The sequence below is a fragment of the Carassius auratus genome, chromosome 8 (assembly GCF_003368295.1).
Source record: "Carassius auratus strain Wakin chromosome 8, ASM336829v1, whole genome shotgun sequence".
NCBI classification, from domain to species: Eukaryota; Metazoa; Chordata; class Actinopteri; order Cypriniformes; family Cyprinidae; genus Carassius; species Carassius auratus.
Window position 1 is genome coordinate 122,868 of NC_039250.1, and position 20,972 is coordinate 143,839.

The 20,972-nt window shown below is 35.4% G+C and overlaps 2 protein-coding genes across 2 annotated transcripts; both read right to left on the reverse strand.

Annotated features, from left to right (window-relative positions):
* Positions 1 to 282: 282 nt before the first annotated feature.
* On the reverse strand, positions 283 to 2,785 carry LOC113106698 (C-C motif chemokine 28-like). Its single transcript, XM_026268744.1, has 3 exons — positions 2,632 to 2,785; positions 619 to 739; positions 283 to 543 (listed from the first exon to the last, which is right to left on the reverse strand). Exons 1-3 carry the CDS (start codon positions 2,741 to 2,743, stop codon positions 450 to 452), a joined length of 327 nt encoding a protein of 108 aa, XP_026124529.1. The 5' UTR covers positions 2,744 to 2,785; the 3' UTR covers positions 283 to 449.
* An 11,990-nt stretch (positions 2,786 to 14,775) lies between these two features.
* avp (arginine vasopressin) lies at positions 14,776 to 17,535 on the reverse strand. The gene is made up of 3 exons (XM_026268745.1): positions 17,369 to 17,535; positions 15,075 to 15,276; positions 14,776 to 14,992 (listed from the first exon to the last, which is right to left on the reverse strand). The coding sequence occupies exons 1-3, from the start codon at positions 17,483 to 17,485 to the stop codon at positions 14,853 to 14,855; spliced, it is 459 nt and encodes a 152-aa protein (XP_026124530.1). The 5' UTR covers positions 17,486 to 17,535; the 3' UTR covers positions 14,776 to 14,852.
* Between the last annotated feature and the right edge of the window lie 3,437 nt (positions 17,536 to 20,972).

The window sequence follows — 20,972 nt, forward strand, 5'->3', positions numbered from 1 at the left end:
TTTCCACATAAATTACTCATCTCTTACTCATCTTGACCCAAAAACGAAAGTCTTGGTTACTCATCCACCCTCCTGGCATTCCAAAACCTGCAAGTTAATCAACCCTTTAATATAACATTTAATTAAGGAATTTATGTATTTTTTTTTATATATTTTATTTCACAAGTAGGACTAGTCTAGACATTTGGACCATTACAGCTCTTTGTACATCAGTAGCTATGTTATACAAAGTGTACACAGAACAAAAATAGGGACATAAAAATAGACAAAGAACAGACCATGTGTAAAAATAATACTTTAATATAGTATTAGAAAAGGGTTTAGAATATAAACGTCTAATCAAAAGAGTATTTTTTTTTTCAGCATTTTACTAACAGTTCTTATATTTGTTTATGTCTGAAACTGAAGTACTGAAACTGCCAGCAGATGCATGCATTATAAGTCTTTGCTTAAATCCGTTTGGGTTTGTGATTCTTCTTGAGTTTCTTCAAGCGCTTCAAGACTCCGAGATCAGCACAGAACCGCTTCTTTCCGACGTATAATCTGTAGAGAAGTGAACACAGTTAAAGCAGGAGCACAGGACTGATCTGTGTTTGTGTTTGTGTGTTAAACACTCACATCACTGCATCGATGTCACAGACACCAGATTTGTGCTGGATCATATATTCGGAGACCAAACGGATCTGGCGTGGATGCATGCCCTTTGAAACTCTCAGGCAACAACTGGGAATGGCATCCACTGCAACAAAAGAAACATCTGCCATTGAATGAAAGTTAAATATCCTCCTAACAAAAGCACACACTTCCTCAGGAAAGAAGGGCAGACACACACAAGTCTTGTTTTATAGAGAGGGCATGTCTGATGTTCGTATAAAGCAGAGAGATGCATGCCATGACAGTGTCTCTACTGGCCGCAGTGACTCACCATCTATTCAAGCTGCTAAAGGTATGTGTGTCTCTGGCGATCAAACAAATGACTTTACAGACAGGAGCTTACAGATGTGAAGTGCGTGTGTGCATCGGAGCGACTGCAGTTTTATGTATTAGGAGGTTATATGTATTGGTCCCCAAATTTTTTTCTTCAGTTCAACTCGCTCTCAGAGTGTAATAACTTTGAGGACATGAAATAGTGAAATATAATGTGCAAATATGAAATCTATTAACAGCTATAGTATAGCTCACTCCAAAAATCATATACATGGTACAGTCTACAGAACAAAAGAAGAATAAAATAAGAGTATATAAACCCAAAGAAACCAAAACAATGGGACGTGACATCTCCGTTCCGTCTTTCAGGGAACGAGGGTTACCGTACATAATCAAGACGTTCCCTTTTAGTCGGTCACTCTCGAATTGGGATTTCAACCGACGGACCATAAGAGTGTCCCGTAGACAGTGCTCTTGCCGAAGTGATGGTGTCTACTACCTCTTGGGATAGGTCACCTAGAACCTCCGCTTCCTGTCCAGGGTCCAGATATGAAGTTTCGGGGAAACGGGGTGCCGTAGGGCACGAGGAGCACCAGTTAGATCCAATTCAGGCATTGCCAAGGTCCCGGATGGTGGTAGTGCAGCCGAATCTTCCTAAAACATCTCTCCCTCCGATGCAGTGATCGACATCCTGAACAATGTTGTGCTCGGCTCTAAAGTGAAAATCTGGTATGGATTGCACCTGCTGCCTTCTTATACTTATAAGTAGATTGGTCTATCAAAACGATATCTCAATTCATCGGTCACCACGTGATGTCGAGAGTGACTGACTGAAAGCGAAACTGAAAGTACCAGGCATTAATTGTGCTCACCTACGTCTCATTCGGCTACGTCACAACTACGTCACAAATCCTAATGTATTTTAATGAAACTATTATTTATAATGTAGAAGCTTTGTACTTTTGTATACAGACAAATATGAAAAAAATTAGCAAAAATGTGCTTGGCATACAAAGAGAACCAGTTATACAACGGACTACTTAAAACAACCTTTTATATTTTTGGTTGACTGTATTGTATTTTGATCATGAACAAACAGTGATGTTACGTTTTTGGCATTAAGGATTTTGTAAAATAAAGCAAGGATGTGTGTTTAATTAAAACTGTTATTCAAGTCAGATATTTTTCGCATATTTAAACCTATATGGTTTAATTAAATTTTAATGATTTTTTTTATTTATTTTTAATGCATTTTAGATGTGTCCTGATTAAATTAATGCAGAAACTTGGCAACGATGTTCTCTTATAATTGTGGAATCAGTGTTTAGTGACGTCATGGAATGTTCCAAGAAAACTTCAGTGTCGGTCACATCGCCTTTTAATTGCTGTTTTGCATCCGGCAATTATTAATTTACAAATTAATCACTGGTCACAACCTTTAATCCAAATGTGCTCATTGCATTACTGTAATCAACACTAAACTGATCCGAATAACAATACTTGTGTTTTTAGAGCTATTGCAGAACAGAATATGTGTTGTATGAAGCATTATAAAGATAAATGCTAATGGATTTAAGTAAAAGCAGCAAATGCATAACCCAAAATTGCAAAACCTAAACATTTAATAAAAGTCAGTATTACATTTTGCAGATTGCACCAATAACATAAAGTGGTAAACGTGATTGAGATTTAGCAGATTCTGACCTTCAGTGCTGGTGAGGATGATGAAGGTGATGCAGACGAGCAGCAGCACAGACGTTGCTTTGAGCTCCATGGTTGAACAGCATTGAGTGTGAATGAACAGAGGAAAGCTCATTTAAATGCCGTTCCGCCCCCATCGCCCGGGCTGCCCGGACTCATCACCAATTACACCAAAGAAAACAATTTTATGAATTGGTTATGAAATCTCTTCTATAGCAGAAATGTTCCCTGCAGCGCCTCATCCAGGTGAATGTCAGGAGTGTTCTGTTGATTTGTGCTGTTCTTCTCTGTCAGATGCGTGTCTCTGGGTGTGTTCAGTAATTGCACTGGATGTTCAAGCTTGTCTGTTTTACTTTCTCGATATTGTTACAGTGACCTCACAAGAAATCGCACTTATTAGAATATTAAAATCATATTCAGGTCAAAAAATGGGTGCAGAAGAGCGAGTCATCTAAAAGGATCAATTAACTTATATTTTATATGGTTTAATTGAGCTTCTAATTTTACATTTTGCAATTGTGTGTTTTTATTTCTGGCATGAAAAAAAGTTTTTTTCTCTCACAATTCTGACTTTTTTTCTTGCAACTCTGAGAAAAAAAGTCTTAATTTATACATGGATATATTAAACAATGACTTTTGAAAAATGTTACGTATTAATATTTATAACATTTATTGGTGAAATGTATGTCCAGTTTTTGAGTGAAGATTGTTTCCACACCAGTTTTTCTATTATTGTACATAATTTGAAAATAAAATATTATATATGTATATTTTTATCATAAGCACCATTATTATCACCATCATCATCATCATCATTATTTTCGTTATTGTTATAGGTGTTTGCAACGGACCAAAATAATATCTTGTCAAGATGAAACAGGTGGCACGTGTTTGGCTTTAATTCTTTCACGTGCTTCTGTCACTTTCCTTTTCTTTTGTATGCAACTCCTTCCTCTGGTTTTCTGACATGTGTTCTGAATGTTTTTGGCTTCCGGGGTTTACAGTGAGAGAAAAAGCAGTGGTTCTCAAAGTGTAGGGCGCAGGCAATCAGCAGAATAAGATAAAGAACTCAATTAACAGCCAAAGGATGTAGCTTAGAATGAGATATGGATTGGTTTGTTAAATAGAAGAGAAAATATATAAATTAAGTTGCACAGACCCAGGCAGATGCTGGTCATTCACAAACTAAATGCAGAAAATATGATGAGGCTATCTATCTCTGTGAAACAGCTCTACTGTACACTAGACAGCAGATATTTTGAAGGGGGCGTGAACAAAAAAGTTTGAGAACCACTGGATTAAAGCACAAAGCTAAATATCGTGTATACTTAAGTCATCTTTAATAAAAGGATTTCAAACCTGATCTGCAGGATCTGTCAGGCTCAGAAATACAGTTGGAGGATCTACAGGAGCCACCAGAAAGGCCACAGGCTTCTTTATATGTTAGTTGGGTAATTACTCTAAGAAACCTCTGCATTATCATCACACAAAGGCAGAAACGGATCACGCGGCTTCTGGGAAAGTAAACTCAAACCAAAGCCCTTGCAATAACAAATGTGCAAAACAGATTGACTTTCATGTCTGTTTACTACATGCAGTATTTACACAGCACTGAGTGACATATGTGTGAATGAATGATTGGATCAGAAGGGTCTTTGTCTCCGAGTGGATAGATTGAGCAAACGCAGCAGCATTTCCCCAGAAACACCCTTCAGAGCCTCTCTGTCTTCATCATCTCAGTTCAGTTTAAATAGTGTCTGTGCAATCATCTGATCTGGATACAGACTGGATCTGGTGGCAACGGTGACCTCGGAATAAGAGAGAAATATTAGCGTAGATGCCATTCTTCTAATGATGTAGCAAGTACATAGGGTGTTATGGGAAGTGTTTCCGGTTCCGGTTTACCTAATTAATGCAGCCTAAAAATCCTTTAATGGATTTGGATATTAAAAGCATATTAGTATGTTATGTGTAAGCCAGGTTAAAGAGATGGGTCTTTAATCTAGATTTAAACTGCAAGAGTGTGTCTGCCTCCCGAACAATGTTAGGTAGGTTATTCCAGAGTTTAGGCACTAAATAGGAATTTAATATATTAATATATTTAATATATTGATATTCTAGGTATTATCAAATTGCGAGTTTTGAGAACGTAGCGGACGTGGAGGATTATAATGCAAAAGGAGCTCATTCAAATACTGAGGTGCTAAACCATTCAGGGCTTTATAAGTAATAAGCAATATTTTTAAATCCATACGATGTTTGATAGGGAGCCAGTGCAGTGTAGACAGGACCGGGCTAATATGGTCATACTTCCTGGTTCTAGTAAGAACTCTTGCTGCTGCATTTTGGACTAGCTGTAGTTTGTTTACTAAGCGTGCAGAACAACCACCCAAATAAAGCAGCGTTTTTATAATTAACACCTCTTTTAGTTTTATAATTTAGGTCCTATAATTAACACCTCTGTTTTTCAGAATTTAGCAGTAAGAAATTACTCGTCATCTAGTTTTTAATCTCGACTATGCATTCCCTTAGTTTTTCAAATTGGTGTGTTTCACCAGGCCGCGAAGAGATATAGAACTATCATCAGCATAACAGTGAAAGCTAACACCATGTTTCCTGATAATATCTCCCAAGGGTAACATATAAAGCGTGAAGAGTAGCGGCCCTAGTACTGAGCCTTGAGGTACTCCATACTGCACTTGTGATCGATATAATACCTCTTCATTCACTGCTATGAATTGATGACGGTCATCTAAGTATGATTTAAACCATGCTAATGCTAATGCCAACAAAGTGTTCAAGTCTATGCAAAAGAATGTTGTGGTCAATTGTGTCAAACACTAAGATCCAATAAAACTAATAGAGAGATACACCCACGATCAGATGATAAGAGCAGATCATTTGTAACTCTAAGGAGAGCAGTCTCAGTACTATGATACGGTCTAAATCCTGACTGGAAATCCTCACATATACCATTATTCTCTAAGAAGGAATATAATTGTGAGGATACCATCTTTTCTAGTATCTTGGACAGAAAAGGGAGATTTGAGATCGTTCTATAATTAACTAGTCATTTGGGGTCAAGTTGTGGTTTTTTGATGAGAGGCTTAATAACAGCCAGTTTGAAGGTTTTGGGGACATATCCTAATGACAATGAGGAATTAATGATAGTCAGAAGAGGACCTATGACTTCTGGAAGCACCTCTTTTAGGAGCTTAGATGGTAGAGGGTCTAACATACATGTTGGTTTAGATGATTTAACAAGTTTATACAATTCTTCCTCTCCTATAGTAGAGAATGAGTGGAACTGTTCCTCAGGGGGTCTATAGTGCACTGTCTGATGTGATACTGTAGCTGTCGGCTGAATGGTTGCAATTGTATCTCTAATAATATCGATTTTAGAAGTAAAGTAGTTCATAAAGTCTATTACTGCTGTTGTGTTGGGAAATGTCAACACTTGTTAATGCTTTATTTTTTGTTAATTTAGCTACTGTATTGAACAAATACCTGGGGTTAGGTTTGTTTTCTTCTAAAAGAGCTGAAAAGTAATTGGATCTAGCAGTTTTTAATGCTTTTCTGTAGGATAGGTTACTTTCCCACCAAGCAATACGAAATACCTCTAGTTTTGTTTTCCTTCAGCTGCGCTCCATTTTTCTGGCTGCTCTCTTTAGGGTGCGAGTATGCTCATTATACTATGGTGTCATACTGGTTTCCTTAACTGTAGCGTAAAGGAGCAACTGTATTTAAAATGCTAGAAAATAGAGAGTCCATAGTTTCTGTTACATCATCAAGTTGTTTTGAGGTTTTGGATATGCTAAGGAATTTGGATACAGGAAGATAACTTAAAAAGCAGTCTTTTGTGGTAGAAGTGATGGTTCTACAATACTTATAACAAGAAGTAGAATTTACAGTTTTAGCTATATGAAGTTTGCAGAAAACTAAATAATGATCTGAGATATCATCACTTGTGTGAATAATTTCAACACTATCAACATCAATTCCATGTGACAGTATTAAATCTAGAGTATGATTTCGACAATGAGTAGGTCCTGAAACATGTTGTCTAACCCCAATAGTGTCACACCTGGACTCATTTAGTGTGTTTTTGCCCGTGACCCAGTTTCTGTCTTTCCGTGTTTTGGTTTGATTAGTTCCCAGGTGTGTCTATTCTCTTCCTCATGTGTGTTAATTTAGTGATTCCATCCACCTGTGTTTCCCCATTATCCTCTGTACATAAGCCTTGTCCTTTCAGTTCTGTTTTGTCGGGTCTCTTCATTTGCTACTAACGTGTGTCTACCTCTGTGCTCCATGTTGGATATCCCCTGTGTTGGATATAATAAAAGCCTTATTTCGTTTATCCTCGGCTCCGTGTTCCTTCAGGCAGCGTAAATCTGTGACAAATAGAGTTCAGAATGTCTATTAATGCTGATCCCAATGTATCTTTTTCATTATCAACATGGATATTAACCAACAATTAGCACTTTATCTGCAGCCAGAACTAACTCGGATGTAAAATTACCAAACTCTTTAATAAAGTCTGTATGGTGGCCTGGTGGCCTGTATACAGTAGCCAGTACAAACATCACAGGGTATTTATCATTAACATTGGTTTCTCTGGATAATCTTATATGAAGCACCATTACTTCAAACGAGATATACTTGAAGCCTGCCCTCTGAGAAATCCTGAAAGCAACACCTCCCCCTTTACCTTTTGGATGTGACTCATGTTTATAACAGTAATCTTGGGGGGTGGACTCATTTAAAATAATGTAATCATCAGGTTTTAGCCAGGTTTCTGTCAAACAGAGCACATGTAGATTATGTTTATAGAGGAGGTGTAGTTTGTGTGTAATGTCACACGGTTTATCACAGCAGATGTCTGTTTCCATGGTGAATCGTAATATCGGAGCTCCATTGATCATGGCTTTTCATAGTTGTGGTGCTCGTGCTATACTCAGAGTCAACCTACTCAGAGTTGACTGAACTTACACAATTCAACTGTTCTGAACCTGAAAACTCAAAGAGTTATCCATCTCAGAGTAAGTCAACAGAGTTCAAGCTTTAACTCGGAGTTGGTTGAACTCCTTACTGAAACGGGCCCCAGGTGTCTCACTCTAAATCTCTGCCCAAAATAGATCAGTGTGTAAAAATAAGACTTGAATAATATATTATCAGAAAAGTGTTTAGAATATAAACATATCAATCAATCAATCAATCAATCACCTTTATTTATATAGTGCTTTAAACAAAATACATTGCGCCAAAGCACTGAACAATATTCATTTGGAAAACAGTGTCTCAGTAATGCAAAATGATAGTTAAAGGCAGTTCATCATTGAATTCATTGATGTCATCTCTGTTCAGTTGAAATAGTGTCTGTTTTAATTTGCAATCAAGTCAACGATATCGCTGTAGATGAAGTGACCCCAACTAAGCAAGCCAGAGGCGACAGCGGCAAGGAACCGAAACTCCATCGGTGACAGAATGGAGAAAAAAACCTTGGGAGAAACCAGGCTCAGTTGGGGGGCCAGTTCTCCTCTGACCAGACGAAACCAGTAGTTCAATTCCAGGCTGCAGCAAAGTCAGATTGTGCAGAAGAATCATCTGTTTCCTGTGGTCTTGTCCTGGTGGTCCTCTGAGACAAGGTCTTTACAGGGGATCTGTATCTGGGGCTCTAGTTGTCCTGGTCTCCACTGTCTTTCAGGGCAGTAGAGGTCCTTTCTAGGTGCTGATCCACCATCTGGTCTGGATACGTACTGGATCCGGGTGACTGCAGTGACCCTCTGATCTGGACACAGACTGGATCTGGTGGCCACGGTGACCTCGGAACAAGAGAGAAACAGACAAATATTAGCGTAGATGCCATTCTTCTAATGATGTAGAAAGTACGGTGTTATGTGAAGTGTTCCGGTTCCAGTTTACCTAATTAATGCAGCCTAAAAATCCTTTAACGGATTTGGATATTAAAAGCATATTAGTATGTTATGTGTAAGCCAGGTTAAAGAGATGGGTCTTTAATCTAGATTTAAACTGCAAGAGTGTGTCTGCCTCACGAACAATGTTAGGTAGGTTATTCCAGAGTTTAGGTGCCAAATAGGAAAAGGATCTGCCGCCCGCAGTTGATTTTGATATTCTAGGTATTATCAAATTGCCTGAGTTTTGAGAACGTAGCGGATGTAGAGGAGTATAATGTAAAAGGAGCTCATTCAAATACTGAGGTGCTAAACCATTCAGGGCTTTATAAGTAATAAGCAATATTTTAAAATCTATACGATGTTTGATAGGGAGCCAGTGCAGTGTGGACAGGACCGGGCTAAAATGGTCATACTTCCTGGTTCTAGTAAGAACTCTTGCTGCTGCATTTTGGACTAGCTGTAGTTTGTTTACCAAGCGTGCAGAACAACCACCCAATAAAGCATTACAGTAGTCTAACCTTGAAGTCATAAATGCATGGATTAACATTTCTGCATTTGACATTGAGAGCATAGGCCGTAATTTAGATATATTTTTGAGATGGAAAAATGCAGTTTTACAAATGCTAGAAACGTGGCTTTCTAAGGAAAGATTGCGATCAAGTAGCACACCTAGGTTCCTAACTGATGACGAAGAATTGACAGAGCAACCATCAAGTCTTAGACAGTGTTCTAGGTTATTACAAGTAGAGTTTTTAGGCCCTATGATTAACACCTCTGTTTTTTCTGAATTTAGCAGTAAGAAATTACTCGTCATCCAATTTTTTATATCGACTATGCATTCCATTAGTTTTTCAAATTGGTGTGTTTCACCGGGCTGCGAGGAAATATAGAGCTGCGTATCATCAGCATAACAGTGAAAGCTAACACCATGTTTCCTGATGATATCTCCCAAGGGTAACATATAAAGCGTGAAGAGTAGCGGCCCTAGAACTGAGTCTTGAGGTACTCCATACTGCACTTGTGATCGATATGATACATCTTCATTCACTGCTACGAACTGATGGCGGTCATATAAGTACGATTTAAACCATGCTAATGCACTTCCACTGATGCCAACAAAGTGTTCAAGTCTATGCAAAAGAATGTTGTGGTCAATTGTGTCAAACGCAGCACTAAGATCCAATAAAACTAATAGAGAGATACACCCACGATCAGATGATAAGAGCAGATCATTTGTAACTCTAAGGAGAGCAGTTTCAGTACTATGATACGGTCTAAATCCTGACTGTAAATCCTCACATATACCATTTTTCTCTAAGAAGGAATATAATTGTGAGGATACCACCTTTTCTAGTATCTTGGACAGAAAAGGGAGATTCGAGATTGGTCTATAATTAACTAGTTCTCTGGGGTCAAGTTGTGGCTTTTTTATGAGAGGCTTAATAACAGCCAGTTTGAAGGTTTTGGGGACATGTCCTAATAACAATGAGGAATTAATAATAGTCAGAAGAGGACCTATGACTTCTGGAAGCACCTCTTTTAAGAGCTTAGATGGTATAGGGTCTAACATACATGTTGTAAGTTTAGATGATTTAACAAGTTTATACAATTCTTCCTCTCCTATAGTAGAGAATGAGTGGAACTGTTCCTCAGGGGGTCTATAGTGCACTGTCTGATGCGAAACTGTAGCTGACGGCTGAATGGTTGCAATTTTATCTCTAATAGTATCGATTTTAGAAGTAAAGTAGTTCATAAAGTCATTGCTGCTGTGGTGTTGGGAAATGTCAACACTTGTTGAGGCTTTAGTTTTCGTTAATTTAGCCACTGTATTGAATAAATACCTGGGGTTATGTTTGTTTTCTTCTAAAAGAGAAGAAAAGTAATCAGATCTAGCAGTTTTTAATGCTTTTCGGTAGGATATGCTACTTTCCCGCCAAGCAATACGAAATACCTCTAGTTTTGTTTTCCTCCAGCTGCGCTCCATTTTTCGGGCTGCTCTCTTTAGGGTGCGAGTATGCTCATTATACCATGGTGTCAAACTGTTTTCCTTAACCTTTCTTAAGCGTAAAGGAGCAACTGTATTTAAAGTGCTAGAAAAGAGAGAGTCCATAGTTTCTGTTACATCATCAAGTTGTTCTGAGGTTTTGGATATGCTAAGGAATTCGGATACATCAGGAAGATAACTTAAAAAGCAGTCTTTTGTGGTAGAAGTGATGGTTCTTCGATACTTGTAACAAGAAGTAGAATTTACAATTTTGGCTATATGAAGTTTACACAGAACTAAATAATGATCTGAGATATCATCACTTGGCTGAATAATTTCAATACTATCAACATCAATTCCATGTGACAGTATTAAATCTAGAGTATGATTTCGACAATGAGTAGGTCCTGAAACGTGTTGTCTAACACCAATAGAGTTCAGAATGTCTATAAATGCTGATCCCAATACATCTTTTTCATTATCGACATGGATATTAAAATCACCAACTATTAAGACTTTATCTGCAGCCAGAACTAACTCGGATGTAAAATCACCAAACTCTTTAATAAAGTCTGTATGGTGCCCTGGTGGGCTGTATACAGTAGCCAGTACAAACATAACAGGGGATTTATCATTAACATTGGTTTCTCTGGATAATGTTATATGAAGCACCATTACTTCAAACGAGTTATACTTGAAGCCTGCCCTCTGAGAAATCCTGAAAACGTTATTATAAATTGAAGCAACACCTCCCCCTTTGCCTTTTAGACGCGGCTCGTGTTTATAACAATAATCTTGGGGGGTGGACTCATTTAAAATAATGTAATCATCAGGTTTTAGCCAGGTTTCTGTCAAGCAGAGTTTTAGTGATCTCCGACTGGCGAAGTCGAACATCATTAGCGCCGGCATGAATAACAATCTTACTGTATTTACGTTTAGCATTAGCCAGCACTTTTAAATTTGCCAAGATGTCAGGCGCTCTGGCTCCCGGTAAACATTTGACTATGGTGGCTGGTGTCTCTATATTCACGTTCCGTACAACAGAATCACCAATAACTAGAGCACTTTCATCAGGTTTCTCAGTGGGTGCATCACTGAGTGGGGAGAACCTGTTTAATGTTTTGATCGGAACAGAAGAGCGGTGTTTGACCCACGACTACGCTGCCTCACCGTCACCCAGTTGCCCTGCTGCAGGGGCTCTGCTGGAACCGGACAATGTACAGGAATCCCTGAGCTAGATGCATCCAAAGCCATATCTAGAGCCCTAACATTCTTACTGTCCTCAATTAAAGTTTGGATGCGTGTCTCTAATTCTGAAATCTTCTCTGTCAGCCTAACTGTTTCCCTGCATTTGTCACGGAAGAGTGAACGATCCATATAAAAAATAAAAACAAAAAAATTATTTTAAAGCATTTGATAACTCACATTAGCTATTTTATAAGGTTCAAAATCAACCAATGTAGAGTCAAAACTCGAAAAATACATTTTATTGCATTAAAAAGCAGAGCATACAAAGATTTTATACAGTTTATTGTAGGAAAAGAAGGACTTTTAAAACATGCAATCTATAATTAATGAAACTGCTGGTTAGATTCATGCATAATAAGACTGATGAAGATGTTTATTCAGTCTTCGCTTAAGTCCATTTGGGTTTATGATTCTTCTTGAGTTTCTTCAAGCGGTTCAAGATTCTGATATCAGCACAGATTCGCTTCTTTCCGACGTATAATCTGTAGAGAAGTGAACACAGTTAAAGCAGGAGCACAGGACTGATCTCAGTTTGTGTTTGTGTGTTAAACACTCACATCACGGCATCAATGTTACAGACACCAGATCTGTGCTGGATCTCATATTTGTAAGCCGAACGGATCTGGTCATCACGGATGCGCTTTGAAACTCTCAGGCAACAACTGGGAACGGCATCCACTGAAACAAAAGAAACATATGCCATTGAATGAAAGTTAAATAGTCTCCTTAAAAAAAGTATACACACACTTCCTGTAGGATGATTTGAGTTCAGGAAAGAAGGGCAGACACACACAAGTCTTGTTTTATAGAGAGGGCATGTCTGATGTTCCCTTAAAGCAGAGAGATGCATGTCACGACAGTGTCTCTACTGGCCACAGTGACTCACCATCTATTCAAGCTGCTAAAGGTGTGTGTGTCTCTGACGATCAAACAAATGACTGTACTGACAGGAGCTTACAGATGCCGCATGGGTTCCAATCCCAGGGAATGCACATGCTTTACTTTATGCTAATCTGGCATTTCTGGACAAAAATTGCTTGTACTAAACCTCTCATCAAGCTTTTTTAAAAACAATTGAGCTGAGTTCATGCACCTCAGTTTTTGAGGTAAAAAGGTATTGTTTGTGGATGACTTCGGCTCAAAAAATCCTCTCTGAGTCAGAATGACTGGAATGCAAGCTTGTTTCTGCCATGAAATAAAAAGAGATTTTTTTAAAAAAAATCTAAATTCTGACTTTTTTCATAGTTTTGATGGGAAAAGTTGTAACTGAGTCAAAAAGTTGCAATTTCCAATTACCTTTATTTTTTATATAATATAAATTATTTATAATATAAGTTATGATATATAAACTCATTAGAATGTAATATAGAATTGCAAGATCAAAAAGTGTATATATTGTAGTTACAGTGAATGAGTTTGCAATTGTTTTTTATTTATTCTAAAAAAAGATAATGAAAAGTTAGCCTAACCTTATTTCCCAGTTCCAATTTATTTATTTGTTTATTTATTTATTTTACATATATACATATAAACCTAAAGAAACCAAAACAAAACGAAACTGAAAGTACCAGGCATTAATTGTGCTCGCCTACCTCTCATTTGACACAAATCGTAATGCATTTTATTTAAACTATTATTTATAATGTAGAGGCTTTGTACTTTCGTATATAGACAAATATCCTCTTCACATGAGCAAAAATGTGCTTGGCATACAATACTTGTGTTTTTACAGCTATTGCAGAACAGAATCTGTGTTGTGTGAAGCATTATAAAGATAAATGCTAATGGATTTAAGTAAAAGCAGCAAATGCATAACCCAAAATTGCAAAACCTAATCATTTAATAAAAGTCAGTATTACATTTTGCAGATTGCACCAATAACATAAAGTGGTAAACATGATTGAGATTTAGCAGATTCTGACCTTCAGTGCTGGTGATGATGATGAAGGTGATGCAGACGAGCAGCAGCACAGACGTTGCTTTGAGCTCCATGGTTGAACAGCATTGAGTGTGAATGAACAGAGGAAAGCTGATTTAAATGCCGTTCCGCCCCCATCGCCCGGCCTGCCCGGACTCATCACCAATTACACCAAAGAAAACAATTTCTGAAATCGGTTGTGAAACCTTTTTGCTGCAGGTTATGCGTGACTCTGTCATTAGGAGTGTTCTTCAGGAGTGTGTTGATTTGTGCTGTTCTTCTCTGTCAGATGTGTCTCTGGGTGTGTTCAGTAATTGCACTGGATGTTCAAGCTTGTCTGTTTTACTTTCTTGATATTGTTACAGGAGTTTCACCCGTAACCTCACAAGAAATCACACATATTAGAATATTAAAATCATATTCCGGTCAAAAAATGGGTGCAGAAGAGCGAGTCATCTAAAAGGATCAATTAACTGATATATTATATATGGTTTAATTGAGTTTCTGAGTTTACATCTTGCAATTGTGGGGTTTTTTTCGGCCATGAAAAAAAAAATTCACTTTCTATCTCACAATTTTGACTTTGCAACTCTGAGAAAAATGACATAATTTTGTTATATAGAAATATATGACAGAGACTACTGAAAAATGTTAGCAATTAATAATGAAAACAATTATTTTAGAAATTTACGTGCAGTTTTTGAGTGAGGTTTGTAGGTTATTATATTATTATATATAATCTGAAAATATCTGAAAATAAAAAAATCCTTTTCTTTTTGTACGTAACTCCTTCCTCTGGTTTTCTGACACCTGTCTTAAATCATCTGAAGGGTTTTACAGTGATTAAAGCATAAAGCTAAATACACTGTATACTCAGTTCTTCTTTAATAAAAGGGTTTGAACCTGATCTGCAGGATCTGTCAGGCTCAGAAATACAGTTGGAGGAATTAGGAGCTGGTTTGGAGATTATATGTTAGTTGTGTAAATACTCTCAGAAATCTCTGCATTATCTTCACACGAGGACAGAGACAGGTCAATAAACTCAAACCAAAACCGTTGAAATAAGAAACAAGCAAAACAGATTGACTTTCACGTCAGTTTACTACATACAGTATTTACACAGCATTGAGTGACACATGTGTCTGGATGAATGATCGAATCAGAAGGGTCTTTGTCTCCGAGTGGCTAGACTGATCAAACGCAGCAGCATTTCTCCAGAAACACCCTTCAGAGCCTCGCCGTCTTCAGTCAGATGAGATCCCACGTCTTCAGAGCAATCTGGATCCAGAACACAGCTCTCTGGAAAACAGAAGACATGCACTGGAGCGTTAGAGGAGATGTAGTTTGTGTGTAATGTCACATGATGGGATGTTTTGCTCACCAGAGTCGCAGCAGACTCCAGGAGCCGCGCATCGGCCCCGGGCCCCGCAGGACACCCCCTCGGTCTCACAGGGACCCGGCTGCAGATTCTCCTCCATGCAGCTCAGCGTCTCCGGAGACCCGAGCAGACAACCCAGACCGGCCCCGCAGCAGATACTGGGGCCCAGACAGCGTCCCTGATTCCCCGGACCACACGCTGGACACTACACATACACATATACAGTACATAAACATATACATATACATATACATATACATATACAGTACATATACAGTACATATACAGTACATATACATATACATATACATATAAATATACATATACATATACATATACATATACATATACAGTACATAAACATATACAGTACATAAACATAAACATATACATATACATATACATATACATATACATATACATATACAGTACATATACATATACATATACATATACATATACATATACATATAAATATACATATACAGTACATATACATATACATATAAATATACATATACATATACATATACATATACATATACATATACATATACATATACAGTACATATACATATACATATACATATACATATACAGTACATATACATATACATATACAGTACATATACATATACAGTACATATATATAAACAGTGCATACACATATACGTATACATATACATACACATATACATATACTTATACAGTAGGTACATATACAGTAGGTACATATACAGTCCATATACATATACAGTACATATATATATATACATATACATATACTTATACAGTACATATACAGTCCATATACATATACAGTACATATACGTATACATACGTATATTAATATATACATATAGTACATATACATACAGCTGACAAATATAATGAAGAGCAACAACTCCATAAATGCAGTTATGCCCAAAAAATCAAGATGTTGGTGCAGAAATTCCCCGTATGTATATATGCCTCATAATTATATCATGAAGCAGTGAGAGGAGTATTACACGAGTGCTGTTTGTTATGAATATCACTGCAGTCCGTGACTTTTTTGTGTTAACAATTTCTATCATAAGCGAGTACACCATGTATCAATTTTCCAAACTCTGTTTTTGGCTTGTCCTGAATCACTACTGTACACCTTTAATAAGTGTTAATATTCGGACTATTTAGACTGGATTCGGAGGAGCACAATACCTGTGTGATTCGCCATTGACTTAAACATAGAGAAGTAGTTCCGGCTACAATGTTCCTCCGCGAGACTCACGCAGTTCTGTTCATTAACCGCTAGAGCGCCAAAAGTTACGGATTGCAGCTTTAAACGTGATTTTAAACTACATTTCAGTTAATAAAAGTTGATGTTGTGTTATATTTTAATCACAATATTATTATTATGTTGTTTTTGTTTTTTGTTTTGCATAGTTAACTTTAAAGCCACAGCAGAACGTTTGTGTATCTCTGAGCAACACAGCAGCTTTTAGTTTCTGAATTAATCAAAATAATTTTGAATGAATCGAGTGAATCAATGATTCAAAGCCGTTCATAAAGAGAGCCGTTTACTTCATTCCTGAATGAATCAGTCGTTTGAACGAATCGAATAAAGACATTTTCCGCCATCTCCTGGCAGATTTAGTTTCTTATTTAAAGTATCATTAACAATGATAATAATACTATTAATAATAAAAACATTAAAGGGATATTTCGATAAAGAGTTTCTAATGAGTAATGAGTTTCAAGGCATGAACAAACGAGATGTTTCTCAAATGATCTTCTTTTATGTTCCATATTTTATGTTTGGCTGTTATTGAATACATTTTTCATTATTTTTTTATTATTTTTTAAATGTCACACAATTTTTTATTAATTTTATTTAAAATTGTATTATTTTAATGCATTAAGTTAAACTAAATATATCTTAGAAATGTTTCCCTGTGCAACTAGCTGAAATAAAAAAAAGTTTACGCCTTATTATTTATTCTATTTTCAGATAATGTTTCATTTTATTCCAAGTAACAAAAACATAAATGTTATGGTTTTAGTTTTAGTAAATACAAAGTAAATACAAGAGTGAAACATGAAACAGACGCTGTAATACATGAAATATTAATGAATATTTTTGCATGCTATAATTTTGAATATGTGAATATGAATGTTTCAGCTCATTTAAAGAAAACATTTCCCTGCAGGAAGTCTAGCAGATGATCTTGAGATAAAAGACATTCTGAAGTGTGTCAAACGTCTTGTAAAGCCTCAGTGAATGTGGTCAGTGTTGGTGCTGAAGGTCTGGTCTGTACCTGTCTGACGGGCTCTGGAGGGGATCTCTTGCCTCCTCGAGGGCAGTTCTGGATGTAGCAGGCGGATGAGAGCGCCAGCAGACAGAGGACACAGGTGGGCAGCAGAGAGTCGGACATCTCGACACACACTGATGCTCGGATGCTCTCGGACGCTTATATAGAGCTGCAGCATCAGCACCAGAAGAGCTCCTCCTCATCACCGCTGCTCCACTCTCATTACTAACAACACTTTCAGTTAGTTTACACTCTCATTTTTGCTCTTTTGAATTATTATAGTTTTTGTTAAATATGTCTATATCTGTCCCTGGAGCACAAAAAGCAGTCTTAAGTTTGACTTTGTAGCGATAGGCAACAATACATTGTATGAGTCACAATTATACATTTCTCTTTTATGACAAAAGTCATTATAATATATCAAATCTTCATTTTTGATTAGTAATATGCATTGCTAAGAACTTCATTTGAACAACTTTAAAGATGATTTTCTCAATATTTAGATGTTTTTGCTCCCTCAGATTCCAGATTTCCAAATATTGTCCTCCGAACAAACCAGACATCACTGGAGAGATGATTTATCTAGACATTTGACTTTTCTTTCTTTTTTTGGTATCTTGGGTAATGAAAACACTTTTGAAATGGTTTAATGTTTTACACACGTTCTGTATTTTAGAAAAAATATCAGCTTACTTTTTATTTTATTTTATTTATTTATTTTTATTTTTTTTATTAATATTTTTTATTATTTTTTTATTTCACTTAACATTCATTTATAGTAATAATTTGTATGTGTTTTTTTATGTTTTTATGAAAGGTTTAGTAATTTTGTTGTGTGTGTGTTCTATTTATTTTTTTCATTAGTTTTCACTTCAAAAAACTCTACATTTAATAAATTTTATTTCAGTTTATTTACTTTAGTACATAAAAATAACCTTTATGAAAAGAAAAGAAAAAAAGTGTACATATATATATATATATATATATATATATATATATATATATATATATATATATATATATATATATATATATATATATATATATATATATATATATATAAACATAGAACGGCATAAAATTATTTATTTTTTATTTTTTTGCTTTCATGTTATTTAGTATAATTTTTAGTATCTATTTATTTCAATATGTCTGTATAGTTTAAGTTCATTTAGGCATGGTAAGCTTTATTTGGTTTTATTTCAGTTAATTTTATTTTCCAATAAGAACTCATTTAATGGTATTAATTTTACTTTCAGTTACTCTAATAAACTCTGTTCAGAACATCATATTTCCACTTGAAAAATTATGAAGAGTGACGTTTAATGAAAATTCGGCTGAACAACATCATTTGACAAACTGATCCTGACAAAATAATTTACACCTTCACCTTCAAGAACGTGTTTGAGCAACATCAGCCGTCTGATGCATGAATTCAGTCCTAAATGTGTATTATTACCTCAGAAACTAGAATTTAATAATTACTTTCAGTCTTTTGTTCCAACATGAGTTACACATCCATCATCTTCACAGGAGACAGTCCTTTGGGTAAAGGTCAAAGGTCACAGTGTGAACAGCTATTCATCAGAAGGGTTAATATAATATTGCTATTTTGCTGCTATGAAGACGTCATATTTAAATATATACTTCTTGCACTGATTGTAAAAAGAAAATGTTAAATAAAAACAAATTTATTGTAATTTATTTAGTGTAATTTTTATATATTAATATTTTATTTTACTTTATATCAATCCATTAAAAATTATATTATTATTATAAGCGTTTATTTTTATATACTTTTCCGGTTTATTTTTACATTCTTGTGAAAGTTTTAATAATTTAGTTGTGTGTGTTTTTAATTTTTTCACTAGTTTTCACTTTTTAAAAAATTATATTTTATTATTTTTTATTTCAGTTAGTTACTATCAAGAAAACCTAAATAAAAAAATAAATATTTTTTTTTAACTTTATTTATTTTATTTTTTCAATATTTATGTTTATTTTCCCACTGGTTCAAGTTATATATATATATATATATATATATATATATATATATATATATATATATATATATATATATATATATATATATATATATATATATATATATATATATATATATATATATATATATATATATATATATATATATATATATATTTAATTTGTCAATTTTTTTATTAGTTTTTATTTTGTGTTAAAAATGTAATCTAATCAAATCTATATTTAAAATATATTTTTATATATTATAAATTGAATTAAAACCAATTCTACACATATAAATAAAACGAATCTAAATGGTAAGTGACTCGTGGCGTGTCTGTCTCGGGACTGAAGGGGTTAATGTGTAATACTAGCGGGTGCAAGGTCAAAGCTGAGAAATAAGAGATATGAGATTCATCTGAACGCAGGACTAAACAGCAGAAATGCCTGCTCAGTATTCACAGCTCACAAACACTAATATAATCCAGCATTTCCATATTGTTTATGTGCACACAGCCCAACAAAAGAACAATTTCATCCAATAACAGCTGGAGAAGTCAGACGTGCTTTGAGGAGCATCGCGTCTGTAAATCTGAGAATATGAGTGATAATAAACTCATCAGCGTCCCGACGCAAACGAGGCCTAATCAGACAGCACAGAGATCACTCACCTTATTCAGAAGCAGTGCTTTAATAATGCTCATAATCAAATGCTGCACATTCACTAAATGGAAATGTTGTTGAGCTGCTTGCAAAGTTCGTCATTCCCTGAGAACATCAAGTACATTTTCACTTTAGGCCTTTCTACATTTGCATCAAAATATTTTTTTGACCCCTCAGAATACATTAGATTGTTGAAGACAGTGGGCTGGCATTGAAGTTTATTGTTTAGGTTATTATGGTCTGGTTTGTGTGTGTGTGTGTGTGTGTGTGTGTAACGTTACAGTGGGGTCAGAGCTTTTCAAACACACACACAAAGCGAGTTCAGCCTTGTGCTTCTTCATCAATCTCCTGCCGATCATTTCCACCGAACACAGCGAGCTCAAGGATTCTTCATTCACTTCTCCAGACAACGGCAAACACATTCAACAGCTTCCTATGGAAAATGATTTGAGATATATCATTTTAACAATTATAAAAAACATTTTTTTAAAGAATACATTTATTTATTAATCAAGAATACATGTAATTTATCAAAAGTGAGCATTTTTTCCACTCACCCTGAATGTGTTTATTTCAATAATGATAAAGTAAAACAATTAAATGTTTTTACTATTTAAAACAGCTGTTTCTATGGGAAAATCTCTTAAAATATAATTTATTTTTGTGATGCACAGCTGAATTTTTAGTCTTCAGTGTCACATGATGTTCAGGAATCATTCTAATATACTGATTTACTGCTTGAGAAACAATCTGATGATTATTAATGATACTGAAAATAATTCAACTACCTTTCAAATAATTAAAAAAAATGTATCAAGAATGCATTACAATTATCAAAAGTGACAGTATGGACATTTATAATGTGCAAAAGATTTCTATTTCAAATAAATGCTGTTCTTTTGAACTTTCTGTTCATCTGTGAATCTTGAAAAATAAAGTGCATCAGTTTTCACAAAAGTATGAA